General features: G+C 33.7%; 1 protein-coding gene across 7 annotated transcripts in view; it reads left to right on the top strand.

The window, feature by feature from the left end:
- The window catches only part of chinmo (Chronologically inappropriate morphogenesis), a 148,101-nt gene extending 133,376 nt beyond the window's left edge, over positions 1–14,725 (top strand). For 5 of the 7 annotated variants that reach the window (XM_076413518.1, XM_076413522.1, XM_076413523.1 and 2 more), the window contains 3 exons: positions 3,342–3,589; positions 8,054–8,299; positions 9,954–14,725. In XM_076413518.1, coding sequence (XP_076269633.1) covers positions 3,342–3,589; positions 8,054–8,299; positions 9,954–10,183 — 724 coding nt within the window. In that variant the 3' untranslated portion in view covers positions 10,184–14,725. The remainder of the gene's footprint in view (positions 1–3,341; positions 3,590–8,053; positions 8,300–9,953) is intronic. The other 2 variants (XR_013007095.1, XR_013007096.1) reach the window with 1 other exon arrangement.
- The last annotated feature ends 689 nt before the right edge of the window (positions 14,726–15,414 follow it).

The raw sequence follows: 15,414 nt of genomic DNA, 5'->3' as shown, positions 1-15,414 counted from the left end.
AATGCAAATAAGAAAATGCCTCTCAATATACCTAAATCCAAACAGTAAAACTAAAACAGTGACGATGCTAATTCCAAAATAAAGACACATAATTGGAGGAAACGTGCTCCATTTCAACTTAGACGGTTTCTTCTCGATCCTTGCCCGTGCTTCGAAGACCTACTAATTTAAAATAGCCAAAAAGCGAATGATAGCCAGTCTCGATTAATATAAATGTTAACAGTCATTGTTTTTTCTATTTACATTAACTTAGAGATAAGATTGGAGGTCTAATAACATAATAATATAATGATAGGGATTATGTGTTCTCAGTAATGTGTTGCACAATTTACTATACGGATGGAAGGGGATTAATAGAAGAATGTCTCTTATCTGCAATACATGCGGATATATATCGGAGCTTCTATTTTCGATCGTGGTGGGGAGAATACGCACAACACACGAAAACGTAATGGAACATTAATTTTTTAAACGACGATGAGTTTTTATCTCAAGTAGTATTCGACACTAACAGAGTTGCAGCTTCAATGGATTTCGGGAATTTTTTGTTTATCAGAAGCAAATAATTATCTAATATTAGATAAAATAGTGTGTATTTTATCAGTCGAATATTTTTTAATAAAATTTAATTAGAAGTGAATTAATTTTAAAGGATTTTTTTTGTTTTAAACTGAGAGAACTTCGCATATTACGTAGTAAAGTTGGGGAACAGTTAGTTAGGCTTTTATACTGTCAAACATTACTAAGTTTTATAAATGGAGATTTCGGAAGGTTAATGTTATCGTATTTTGCTTTTTTACTTGAGGAAATGGATAAATGCAAGGCAGGTTCATCAAAAATTGCATGGTATCTATGTTAATGAGAACTTACGTGAAATATTCGAAATTTCGATGTTAAACATAAGAAGATAGACCAACACATTTCATTTCGCGGCATTAGTATTTATATAAATTTGGATGCCAAAGGAATATTTGATTTTCATATGAATTAAAGTTGCAAGGACTGAGCCTCCATTTGTAAATTGATGCTGAAATGCGAGTGAATGAAATGAAATGAAAAGTGAATTACGTACAACAATAATGTGCCAAAAACATCATTGTGTCATGTCATAGTAGAAATTTCAGTAGTTCTGTAGTGACGTCTATAAAGAGATGAGTTATGGTTTCACCAAAAAAAAGTGCACAAATAGCATAAGATCATCTGTCAAAACTGTGCATGTTGTATTGAGTAACTAGCAATTTTTCAACTATCAGTATTGTCTCGAATATATAGAAAATTTTGTTTTCTTATTAAGGTATATCCATGAAGGATTTCACGCATTTTCTAACATTTTGTCAAGCTTGCTATTTTAGAGCAGTTCTACTTAGCAGCAATTATTAATTGCTCTTGAAAACTATAATCTCCTGTAATAATTTTATTTGGTTTGGGCTTCTAATTACTCTATTTCTGCTGATATACATAAATATACACTTATGGGTAAGTTATTTTAAAAAGAGATATAACATCTAGTTTGATGCCACTAAATTAAGGATTGCTCTGATGCTGAGGTCTTCGCTATTCTTCACCAACTATTTTGCTAACTCTTCTGTATGGCTCTAAGATTTCAAATGCAATGATCGAGGGAAATTCTGCGTGTTTTTTTTTCGTGGTCATTTAAAAAAAGTTATTCGATTAAGAATCGACAATCAGTGCAGAGTGAGCATATTTGGAAGCGCAAATAAGCGTCCTATCATAGGTAATAACGGAGTTTGGTGAAGGATTTTCTGGATATATTGGAGTTGACACTTTCTCCCAGAATCGACCAAGGACTAATAATTACGATAATGATGATGATCATATATTGCGAATTCAGAGAAGTACGGCAAAAATATCGCAACAAATACCGACCGTTTTTATATTCAATTTAACAACAGTACTCTATGTCTTTCACATTACACGAGGGTCACTAATTATATTTCGGGAATTGGCAACACTGTTGTCATGTGAATCCATCTGACGGCTCCATCATAGAGTTTGACATTTTTGGCGATATACGTACTCACAACATTTTGTCGCACGGACGCTATTTGTTTATTTTATATTTAGTTGAAAGTTTCGTCTCGGCAAAAAATGGAACTGAATATTGAACATTTTGGTGCGATTTTTTCGATTTTCGACGTGGATTATCACAACAAGAGTGCATCAATCAACTTAATTTAACTTTTGGCGATGAAGCTCCATCAAAAACTACCGTGTATCGCTGGTTTAGTGAATTCAATCGTGGTCGTAGATCACTGTCCGATGAGTTTCGTGAAGGTCGTCCAAAATCGCCTGTTGTACCAGGAAACATCGATGCTGTGTGCGAAATGATTAAGCAAGATTGCCATGTCACCTATTGTGAGATTGCGGCATCCCTAAGCATTAGTTTCACCAGCATATATGCGATTTTGCATGAACACTTAGCTGTGCGAAAGTTATGTTTGCGTTGGATCTCACACAATTTGACAGTCGCTCAAAAAACTCGTGTCGATTGGTGCAAGGAAATGCTTAAGAAATTCAATCGCTGTGCATCAAAATCCATTTATAAAATTGTGACAGCTGACGAATCATGGATATGTTCGTATGAGCCCGAAAGTAAGCAGCAGTCGACTGTATGGGTGCTCCAAGATTAACCAAATCCAACAAGTTGTTCGCGCACGAAGCACGTCAAAGAAATTGGTGACCTGTTTCGGGAAAACTGGTCATATTGCAACAGTGCCTCTAGAGCATCGCAGAACAGTAAATTCTAATGGGTACACAATCATTTGTTTGCCAGAAGTCTTCGGTGAAATAAGGAAAACAACCAAGAGACGGCGGATTGTTCTTTATCATGACAGTGCGAGCTCTCACACATCGGCTCAAACAAGAGACTATTTGAGCACTCAAAATATCGAATTGATGGGTCATCCGCCGTACAGCCCTGATTTGGCACCCAATGACTTCTTTTTGTTCCGAAGGAGCTATTGAAGCATTCAAAAATCATGTTTTGAACATACCTCATTCGGAATGGAATAAATACTTTGAAAATTGATTTAAGCGTATGCAAAAGTGTATCGATCATTGTGACAAGTACTTTGAAAAACAATAAAAATATATTCGCAGCTTAACTATTTGTTCTTTTTTCCTATTCCCGACATATAAATAATGACCCTCGTACATGTTAAAATATATAATAGAAACAGTAAAACTTATTGATAGAGCTAGATATATTAACTACAATATTGTTACGTTAAAATACAGACATTTTATGACTGATAATTACTGCTTGGTAAAAAATATTTGGTATATTTTCAGTTTTCACAATGGTTGTTTTGTTGGTTTAGATCCCCCAACGAACTGGTCCAAGAAAACAGAGCCTCCGTCTTGCGCGACGGCAGCAAACGGGCAGGGTCCCCTGCCCCCCTGTCGTTAGCCTACAGGCCATCCTCAAGCTCTTCTTGCTCCGCTCCGCCACACAACGAAGCCGACGCTCCTCCCGATGAAATGTATGAAGCCACTGACCGCGCCACTGCCCTTATTTGTCCCGAAACTACTAACGCTGACAGGTGTCAAGATCCCGGATGTCCAGAAGGTAATAATTAAATAGTGCCTTCGCCATTTTATCAACAACTCAAATAACAGGCACGTGAAAAAGTAATTTTTAATAAATTTAAATTCAATTTTAGTAAATTTAAATTCAATTTTAGTAAATTTAAATAAAATGTTAAACCTGGAAAGTAAAGAGAAGATCAATTTGAGAATTTTTATCCGCTGAGTTTAAAAAACACCATAAGAAATACCTATTAATTATACTTTTCGAAATTCCATGGCGATTTTATATTTTCTACATTTAAAATTTTCTATTTGTTTGGATTTTCGTTTTTATTATTCAATATTGGCACACCTGTTCAATAATATAACTGTTTGAAGGTTTTACGCCGTAATAGTATTGTTGTAACGTCGACTTTCATCTCAATATGCCATGGAAATGTGTAAATTGTAATGGAAATTTGCTTCTTGTAAAGATTGCCTATTAGAAAAGCTATAGGATTCATGTATATGTTGCAACTTATGTTCAATTATATTACAAGAATGACTGAAAGACAAATGAGAGCCTACAAACCAAATAAATGATTATTTTGCTGCTTTTGCTTCATTCGGCCTATAACTATTTTATTGTTAATCAAAAAGGAACAGTGGAGTACTGGAATATTCCATCTGATATTGAATGTAATCCGACTTCAAATAATTATCCAGTTCCCACTCCAAATCAGAATGAGTGGCAGTTGATGATTTAAGGAAAGTTAAGGAAGTAGAAAATGGAAGACATTTCGGAAAATGAGCAAGCCTCTAAAATAATATGGGGCTGATTTTTAAGAAGTTGAGTGCTTGAAGATGAAACTTGAAATCAGATAAATTAGACACTATCTAGGAGATTCTGCATTATTTTTAAGAACAGAATGCAAATTGGGAACAACAACTACAGCTAATATTTTTTTCTGTCATATTCGTTTTTCTTAACTGAAATCTAATAGGAAATTAACTGGTGAAGAGAAAGAAACATTCAGCTTTTTTGTTGTTGAACAGCGAAATGAACAATTACTCGAACACATTTTTTTGATTGAACTAAATATTTTGTGATAATAAGAGTCACTTTTAAATACAAAAAGGCATCTTAGAGATATAAGGTTAAGATTGAACTTTTAAAATGTAAATGGACACAGGCTATGAGATCTGTTTAAGACTCAATTTTTAATACAACATATAACTAGAATAAGCAATTGAGTACCAATCAGAGTGAAGTATGAAAAAGTTATATGATTTATATTTTATTATTGATACCATATGTTAATATTTTTAATAGAATTGATATATTTTGATGAAATAGTTAATACATTAGAATATTATGGATTGGTTTCAATTAGCTATTAATCTATTTTTCACCTTTCTAATTTAACCGGTATACAAACCAAACGCAAACTCAATAAATCAAGTAGATAACTATTATACCATATACTTAGACATATATTAAGTTGACGTAAGGTCGGTGTGTTGACAAAGAGACGATTCTTCAAGAGATAAAGACTATACATAATTCCTTATTTGGCACTTGTTAACTTGAATGAATTTAAATTTACACCGGTCTGAAGACCGTGCAGAATGTTAAGTCGTTTTAAAGTAGGTTCCATCATAAGCATTAATCTGCCTTTTAAGAATTCATTCAAATGAGTCACTCGAATGACAGTTAATTAATATACATGTTGGACGATTGTGTGAATAGGACGCCACTTGAATGGAATTTAGGTGTACGGAATATAAAGTCGATTTGAATCGATCGTTTAACTCCGTTTGCACTGTGAACTGTGAAAACTTATTTAATTTTCGATTATTTATATTCAGAGCGTTACTCTGAGTTCGAATACTGTTTTAACACTTCATTATCGTTAAGCACAAGTGTCTCAACTTGTTATCGCTACTGTTGTACGCTATTGTTAGTTTATTATTATTGTATTGATGATCACCAAGTTACTATTTTTTCTTCAGAACAATAAGTCACTGTGTTGTCCATCTTCTAAACTATTTGTTATTATGTTTGTTAATGAAGGAGTTTCAATATGTGAGACTGAATATGCATCTCTTGAGCCTCAAATGATGTTGCCTTCCTATTCGATTCAGCGCCAAGGCCAGCTTATTTCTATCTTGCATAAGTCTCCTCTGACACTTTATGTTATAATGATACTACACCTGATGGCTGAGATACCTGTTGGTCATGCTAGGAGGAATATTGAGCATATTCCTCGAAGCCTTGCTTTGGAACCTCTGGATTTGTATACCATCATGTTGCTGTCATGGCTTAATACCTTCACCTAATAAACCTTCTCATAGGTGTGACGACCTGTTAACTATTTCACATTACCGAGCTAATATCTCAGTGGCATTACTAAAAAACTAGATTTTAGTATTAAAATAAATTAAGTTCCAAGTACACAAATATTAAGACTGTGTTACATTAGCACTGTGTTCTGCTTTTGGTTTAACACCACACTACACCAGCTCAGAAGGCTTGGTCCCCTTGAGCCGCATTGTCTTATCCGCACTGTTGAGTCCAAGTACTTCGAGGAATTAAAAGCATTCCCCATTTTATTCTGAAAACGCTCAAATGTGTCCAGATTGGTTTTCTTAGCACAAACCCATACCTAGATGCGATATATCCACATGGGCTTAAGGATTCGCTTATACAGCAGTACTTTATTATATGTTAATGGGACAGAATGACTTCAAAATAGACCACACATTGTTCTGAATGTAATATCGAGTTGATCTTTTTTCTCCTTTACATAGACAGCTTCGCCTCCAGTGTCATTCTGGAATATTTTGCTGTATTAGCATATATCACTTGAATATTATTTATTCCGATGAAGATTGAATTCTCATACTTGTAAAATTGATGTTTGCAGATTTAGTCTTATTGGATTAAGTCTCGTCAGTCTTATTCTTTAGTCTCGTTTGCAATTTAATTGCTGTATGTCAAGTGTTGTGGTTGCTTGTGGTCATGGCCAAGGATTGTAAAGACCAAGACCGGGGATAAAGATCAAGGGTAGAGCACAGCTATTATAGCAGTAAAAACAGCAAAACCAGTTATTTTACTATATTTCAACACAGGAATACAGGACCGATCCCAATACATTACCCATCGGCACTCCTGCTTTAAGTTATTTCAGTTCCGAATTAACTCTGAAGACTTTATCCGCAATATATAAATTTAGCAATTCTGGAAACTGCCTGGGTAAAATATGTCTTAATTTAAATTAAAATTAAGAAAGGACTTAAGTTGCCACATCTCGACAAATCATGATATGATCTTTTATATGCTTAATTCTATAAAGTTGGTCTATGGTTGAATGTTTTTCTCTGAAGCCAAATTGATGTGTTATTATTCTGTTGTTATCTTCTATAAGTGATTTCAATATCTTAAATATTGTTATTTAAATATTAAAGAACTTCTTAAGGTGAAAAAATCTTAATTTCTCCATACACAAAGACCAATCACTTGATTAACTAAACCAGGGACCTTTATATCTAGAATGTCTATGGACTATTATCTTCCAAACGTGCTATAGTATGGCTTTATTCTTCATCTATTAATATTTTATATTCACAGAGGATAAGCAAAATAATATGAAGAGTTGTGTGATATCTGAATTTAACATAAAGCTAAGATATAGGTACTCTGCGGAAGAAGTAGTGCAAAAGCCAGAAAACCTAAACACTTAATGATTGAGAGAATCTGGTGTGGTCCCATAAATTATCGTTTACATTGTTTGCTACAAACAGCCGGAATTATGTATGGAGAACCCCAAAAGAAGCCACAATCTACAATCAAGCGCAGGGGATATTTCATTTGGTATCATATGGTCGACAATATCGCGGTCCTCTCATTCATATCACTGGTCGATATATAAGTAGTATATTGCTGCCAAACACTGTCATATTCTAAGATACTGATACATGGAGTCAAAAAGGTTCGGTCGTGGTTTGAGGAGCATCAGCATATCATCAAATATTTGCACATGACAGCATGGTATTTCCATTTCCATTAGCAGCACTATCGTTACTCAGCATAAACTATACAGTGTACATATTATTTTCTCCATCTCATATTTATTTCAAAAATAAATTCATATAAATAATTGGAATTATGTGTGGAACTTATTTGAAGTGTATAAAAATATTTAGGAAGATTTACACCCATTACAGCGTCAACTTAATTGTAACTTGTTAACACTAACATTTAAATGTTTCATAAACATTTAAGTTGTAAAAAATAAAAACAACATATACAAACAGCTTATATTTTTAGTAATTTCACTGGAACAAATAAGTAACGAGAAAACTTAAATACTATTAGTAATTGTTAAGGAATTAATGACTAAAAATCTATTTTTTTAGAATCCTGTTTTATTTCAAAACGTTACTGGATATGAAAAAATATAGTCGGTCTGCCTGTGCCAATATCGATACGTAATTAAACCCTCTCTCTCCCATTTTGTTCCAGATTTGCGCATGAAAATGGAACCAGTCGTGCAGCAGGATGAGCCACCCTCTAGTACGGGCGGGCCGGGCGGCCATCCCTCAGCTCTGTCCCCTATGCATCATTCAGGCTCTCCAAACGGTAACATCGGACCATCGAGCAAATTTGAATACGACAGGGATAAAACGGATCTGATACCCACCACTTTATGGAACTCCGTGACGGGAAAGCTCAGCCATCACAAACAACCAACGGTCAACACACCCGATGGTGCGTAAAATTCATTTTCTGCTCGCTTATTAATTTCGCTATCATTAATCTCTGGTAATTGAATCGTGCAGGACATCGAAAATTAAAAAATGTTCCTGTTCGGTATAAGGTGCAATATATTCTACATTTTAATAGAATGCAGAGATCTAGAGGGAGATATTGCAGATTTTAAACCATAGATTGAGCCAATTCATGAATTTAATCAAATCTTTTGTAAAAAGTGATGATGACTGCATACATATTTTTGAATATGTTGCGATAGTTACATAAAAACACACTTTTTTCACTAAATAGAAATTTTAGCAAATATAATTTATTTTAACATTATAGTACATTTAAAAACCACAGTTAATTATACAGCCACAATAGTTTGTAGGTTAGAGTTATAACCTTCTATCACTATTGCTTTCAGGAATTTTGCATACGTCTGACAACCGGGCGACTTTGACAGAATCATTCCTTTACGTGTTCGAACTAATCAGACAGCATTGTGTCTCTTTTTAACTAGAATAAAATGAGAAGGAAAATATTGTCTGATTCTAAAACGAAGTTACGGTAGACAATACAGTATATATCTTGGTGACGTTTGTACAAAATAACTTTGAGTAGACTATATATGACATAACATACGTGTTCATATTTTTTCAATATGTTATAGTTTATCTAATTAAACAGCCAATGCACGTGATAAAATGTATGTCAGCACGTCACGATGTCGCCGCATCAACTTAGAATGTTGGTTTACCTTTGCCTGTTTGTAAACTCTAATTGTTATCACTAATGTTTTGATGAATTTTGACCCGAGATTAAAATGAATTTCACATTTGGTAGTGTATTCAACGTCATATATAACGTGTATTGGTTGTTTTATTTAAAAGACTATGAATTGCATTCTAACGTTATATTTTAGTTACTAATTTGTTAGATGATTGTATACATTAGAAATTTAGGTACTTTTTCGAAAAAAAAAACACTTCAATTCACATATTCTTACAAAATAATAATATTATTAATATTAAAACATATAAAATATATAAAAATACTTTTAACAATTTCTAATGAGCGATTTAAACTTCTTGCTCCTGTGAGGAATTGAGGAATTTTTATAATAAACTCAAAGTGTCATGAGTACCTATCCTTTTTCCCATCTTTATGATAGCTCCTTAATTCCAGGTCGGAAAAAGACAAATGAACTTCACCGCTGATACACAACTTCTCATTGTCCATAAAAGTTTTCATCACTTGCATTACATACAGTTTCTAGCAGTACTTGAGAAGCATGGTTATTGACCAAACTTAGTAACGTGCTTTACTTTATTTTTTATGGTTTTACATAGAAAGAATCCAATTCTAATTCCAATTTATACTAAAATAAATCTTGAAGAAACAGTCAGTGTCTAATGGCGAGAAGAGAGAATCACTAGTTGTGGAAGTTTTGCGTGGAAAAGTACGGTTAAGGTGAAGAAATATCGATATTGATAAAAATAAGTATCGACATTTTTTGTTCTCTATTTATCGATATTTTTTTAAAATTTCGATATATTGAAACATCGATATTTTTCTTCATGGCCAACATCCCCGAGTTGCACTATATAACATATATATTAGATGTGTTTAGCTAAAGCTAATTTTTCTTGTTTCTTCTTTTTTGCAGGAAAAAAATTGAAGTGTCCTTTCTGTGAAAGACTCTACGGCTACGAAACAAACCTGCGCGCTCACATACGACAAAGACATCAAGGAATCAGGGTCCCGTGTCCATTCTGCTCCCGCACGTTCACTAGGAATAACACGGTCAGACGGCACATAGCCAGGGAGCACAAGACGGAGCTGAGCCTCAAGGCGTTCCACAACCAGCAGCAACAGCAGCAGGTTTTGAACCCGTAGGCTCTCTGTCGGACTTGCCCTGTCGGTCAGCATGCAAAACCCGCAACAATTGTGATGTAAATATTATATGTTAACGTAGGGTTTTGGATGCTCAGCACACATGTTTTCTGTTTCTTCGGTTATCCACAACACCGAGTGGCGTTCGTTCATATAGGGATTCAGTTTGACGAATGGTCTCTCGATCACAGACACACATACACACAAACGAGCTCGACTTCTTTCGAAGGGAAAGTCGTTAAAAATTTTTGATTTATTTGTTGCAGTTACATTTTTTTGTTGTACTTATTCTAAAACTAATTTAAAGTTTAAAAAAAAGTTATATTTGCCTCTGGGTAACGTTTAGGATAAGGAATATTGGTTATATGTAGGCAAAAAGGCGTTCAAAACGCTCATTGTTGGCTATTCGATTTTTACTATAACTACATGCATAACCGTGTTTAAATTTACTAAAAAAATTAATCTAATTTCTTTTTGATATGGTGATCAAAGAGGGGAGAGCAATTACATCGTTACATCTATTTTTTCTAATATTTTAGTTACATTATTTTCGTTTTCTTTTGAGAGAAATGTTAGGTTATGTATGACAAAACATATAGAAATATGAACGTTGTGGGTCGTTCCGCGATCGTTATCTACCTCAATGGAAACTATTTAAGCCTCAAATATACAACTTGTTTTTTTCCGCTAGTCATTAGTGCAACCTCAAACATTATATGTTTAAAAGACCTAAAATATGTTGCCCCTATCGTAATGATTTTTAATCGTTTTTCATCATAACAATGGCAAAAAAATTTTGGAGCATTTTATGTATCAACGTTTTAGCGAATACAACACATCAACAAGTCTAAATTTTGGCATGGTTTAAAAAACAAAAGACATTTGCTATAGTGTTTTTCTAGCCGTTCACTGTTATATTTAGATACAAGTTAACTTGTGTATGGCAAACAAGCAATATACGAGTTAATTCTATCTCGATATAACGATAAAGTTTGATGCTTTGAACTGTACCTTGGCTCAGAAACGACATTATACATCAAATTCACTATACCCGCGAATATTTAATAGTGTATATCAATTTTGGCTTATCAGATCGATCGGATCCAAATTCTAAATTCAGTGAATATACGCTATTAATGAAATATTGGCTCAACTACAGTAAAATAATTATTTTAGGGCATGTCCCCATTAATTAGGAACCCTGAGTGATTGTTTGAATGCGTAAAAGTTCACAATGATTCCATTTTATATTAAAATATCTGTTCTTAGATTGCCATGTAAACGACGAAACCAAAAATAGTTAAATAATAGTTTTCTAAGCCTTTTATTTTACTAGTCAATAATTTTCTGCAACAATATACAAAAGATTTACAGTATTTTTACATCTTCTTACGGGTAAATACCACTTCAAACTGTGTCCTATCTATTGAGATGAAATTCTATGAATCCGGGCGATGGGATTCTCGATATTTTAGGACCCTTTTTTACCATCTTGTAACCTCTGGGATATTGAAACTTAGCTACCTCATTTTTACATGACAAACTTATTTTAATTACTTAGAATGTTAAGATGTTATATTAGAAATTTACGCGATAAATTATCGATTCCTACTACTATACATACATCCTTTTTTACAATAGTTAAAAGCAACTTATACTACCTACTACCTCAATGCTCTTTCTTACAATAGTGTATCCTAACAACCAATGTAGTTGTATGGTGTATTTCCATAGAGAAATGTTCGATTCCCATCAATCAGAAGCCTACAGCTGGTACTGGTAGAGTTTTATAGAAGCAGGTTTTTTTTAATAAAAAGATTCAACATTTCTTTATTAAAATACACTGTACACAAAAAATAAACCAAGATCTGTTTTTATTTTATTTTTTCAATCAAGATATAATTGTTTATATAAGTTATTTAGTTATTAATTGTCGTGTACGTGATACAAAGCTCATTCAATAGTACAGGGAAAGATTTAATGTTATTTATTTATTTCTTGGAGTGATATTCGTTCTCTGTGCTGTTGCATGAGCTGGCGTGAGTGTCGTGCGAACTATAAATAATAATTTGAATGAATAATACGGGTATTTTTAACGATTTAGAATTTAGTTTTATCAATACATTCAGGGTTCATTATCTAGCTTTATAGTGTTACAAATTTTAGTTCTGTAAGTTTATAGTTGCGCTTTAGTTTTTTGGCTAAAAAAATGATTTATTGGAGGATTATAATGTTTCAGTTTATGTAAACGCATATATATTTTTTTCTACAATGAAATTGGTTTAAAGGTGAAGGAAATTTTAGCAGAATCATAGAAATGGATGCAGTGGAACCGGTTTTACGCACCAACATCAGGAACCCTTTCCTGTGTTGCTGTTTAAAACGGGCGTTGTTGGCGGTTTAATAGAAGATTTTTTTTTATTTTTTCGATTTAAAAAAGGTTTAAATGGGTTTTTGCATCAGAATTATTTGGATATATACTGATAAGGGTGGCAATGCAATGTTTAAAGTTGTATAAGATAATTCTCGGAGATATTTTTGTATACGTTCGGTTTTTGTTTTCCGTTTTTTTTCCCGCGTTTTTGTTCACCGGCCTTCACATGCGGGGCGTCAGATCGAACAGAGTGGCGAACAGTTTTGTAAAAGGAATACTTTTAGCTATAAATTTTTGTCTAATCGTTCTTGTATACCTTGTATAATGTTAATGGGAGCGAAATTGTCCGGACGTGTTTCAAAGGGGTTCATCAGGTCGTTAATCGGACTTCTTAAGGCTTTTGCTTCGATGCTGTTCACTCAGGGAGAATATTTATATAGTTCTGGCAAAACGCTTTAGTAGATTCGATTGGGGCTCGGCTAAATCGAACTTTTACTCTAACGGGAACATTTTTTTAGACGAAATCGAAACACGTCCGCGATTTCGTCGCGAAATACTGTCTAATATTTACCACTCTTTAATATATAGGATTTAAAGGCAATACGCAATATTATAGACGTAAATAACTCAGGTATTATTCAGGAAATTATGTAATATGAATAGTGTTCATCATCTTACGTGCTGTTAAATAAAAAAAATTATCCTATACAAGATAAATAGTCTATAAAAACTGTGTGCAAGTATTGTACGATTGTTATAATATTAAATAAATTTAAAACTTAATGTAAAACACACACATTCACGAAAGATACGCGATGCTGTGGTACGGGAGTCCCTAGCTGACGCGGTAGTGTTATTAATGTTTGTTGTTGTAGCCGATGATGGAGTCTGGTCGACGAAACGTCGGCTCTCGTACTGCACGCGTCGTTAAGCTGTAAATACTATGGCACTCGAATTATTAATTATTGTTACCTGTTACCCTGTGTACGGTTACTTACTTAACTGTTGAAAATACGACACAGTACAAATACAAAAATCTACCTCAAAATTATATTTAAAGAAAAAAAATATGGAAAATTAATACAGCTCAGTGTTTAAAAATATTAACGATGTATTTAAAATAGTTTTTGGATTAAAGAAAATGTTTATAAAACTTACCTAGATGTTTATATAAGAGTTTAAAATCGTTCGATTCGTACAAGCAACTCTCAGGGAACTTAAAAAGTACAAAGCTGTGTATCAAGAATCATATATTTATGCGTAAGGCAATAAATAATAGTTAGATGTTTTATTTTTTGGGATCCTACCGCGCTAACTTCCTTTTCGGCATCAGATTGCGCGTGTTCTTTTTTTTTCCTTAGCTTTTAAAATTACCTAAATCGTTTAAATTCAATGTTAATAGATGTAGCTTGTACATATAAGCCCAAGATAATGGTTAAATAAATGTATCCAACATGACGTTTCTTTTGCAAAATTGCGCAAAGCTGCTACTAGTTATAAAATGCCTGTAAATTATATTTAAAACACTCTGGGTAAGTTACAGTAATGATAAGTATTTGGTCCTTAATATACCACTAAGAATTACCAGATTCATGTATATCAAGGTGAGAAGCTGCAAGAACATGTACATAACAATTAGAGGAGGTTTCTTTAGGATTTAGTCACTATATCGAGAACTATTCTAGCGGTAAGATAGCGAGAGAGAGAGAGAGAAAGCGAAATTGTATCGATAATGTAAAAATTAACGAGTGATAGTAGTTTTTTACGAGACCACGAGGAAAAAGTACATGTTATGCAGTTGTGTTGCCTTTCCATTCTAAGCATCGCTTCTCGGTCTCGAGACGGCCGCCGAAGGATGCTTACAATCGGACTAAATGTTAGATGTATTTCACTAAGTGTAAGAAAAAAAAACCAGTCACGAAACGCTGTGTGTCCTTTGACTTTAACGTTACATTGTCACGTTTAATGTAAACCATTTTCAAACCTTAATCTAAACACTTGAAACAATTAATGTATTTGACGTATACAGACCACCATCGTTTTATTTCCCACTCCTTGGTTAGGAGTATAAACAAAACAGATTAATTGTATATAATTAATTAAAATTGCAAGTACTATGTATCAATGTTTCTGTTTTACTTATTGATTTTAATAAACAATTTGTCGTTTAATTGTTATTTGTTTCATTTTCCCATCATAATATGGCACTCCGGCAAGAATAACGTCCCGATTAAAAAGCCTAACTTATCAATATAACAAAACAAAACTGCCGGCTTAGTGGTCCAGTATCCTGCTGGGGCATGTCGTATGTATGTCGTATCAACAGCGTTATTGGACCGTTTGAAGGACGAAATCGCCGAAAAACAGCCGCATTTGAAGAAAAAGAAAGTTCTGCTTCACCAAGACAATGCACCGTGTCACAAGTCAATGAAAACAATGGCAAGAATTCATGAATTGGGCTTCGAATTGCTTCCTCACCCATCGCATTCTCCAGATCTGGCCCCCAGCGACCTTTTCCTGTTCTCAGATCTCAAAGGAATGCTCGCTGGGAAGATCGCCGAAATTGAGGCCTATTTTGTAGCGAAGGACAAATCGTACTAGAAAAATGGTATCAAAAAGTTGGAGGGTCACTATAATCAACTACTACTTGAAGGGAATTATGTTGAATACAAAAAACTAATTTTGCTAAAAAAATGTATTTTGCTATGGTAGGCCGGGGACTTTTCAATTGACCTGTTAACTTCTCAGAACCCACTCAGAAATAATATTGTTCTAATAATTGGATTCAAAATAACTGTGTACTACAACGCCACTTCTACACCCTTGTGTTTAATTATGCAACTGAAGAAGGGTCACTATT

Source organism: Rhynchophorus ferrugineus, unplaced genomic scaffold (assembly GCF_030347505.1).
Source record: "Rhynchophorus ferrugineus isolate W39M unplaced genomic scaffold, kcgeb_rfMv2 rfM9, whole genome shotgun sequence".
In the NCBI taxonomy this organism is placed as follows: domain Eukaryota; kingdom Metazoa; phylum Arthropoda; class Insecta; order Coleoptera; family Curculionidae; genus Rhynchophorus; species Rhynchophorus ferrugineus.
The sequence above is the reverse complement of the archived record's forward strand: the minus strand, read 5'-3'. Positions and strand labels throughout refer to the sequence as shown.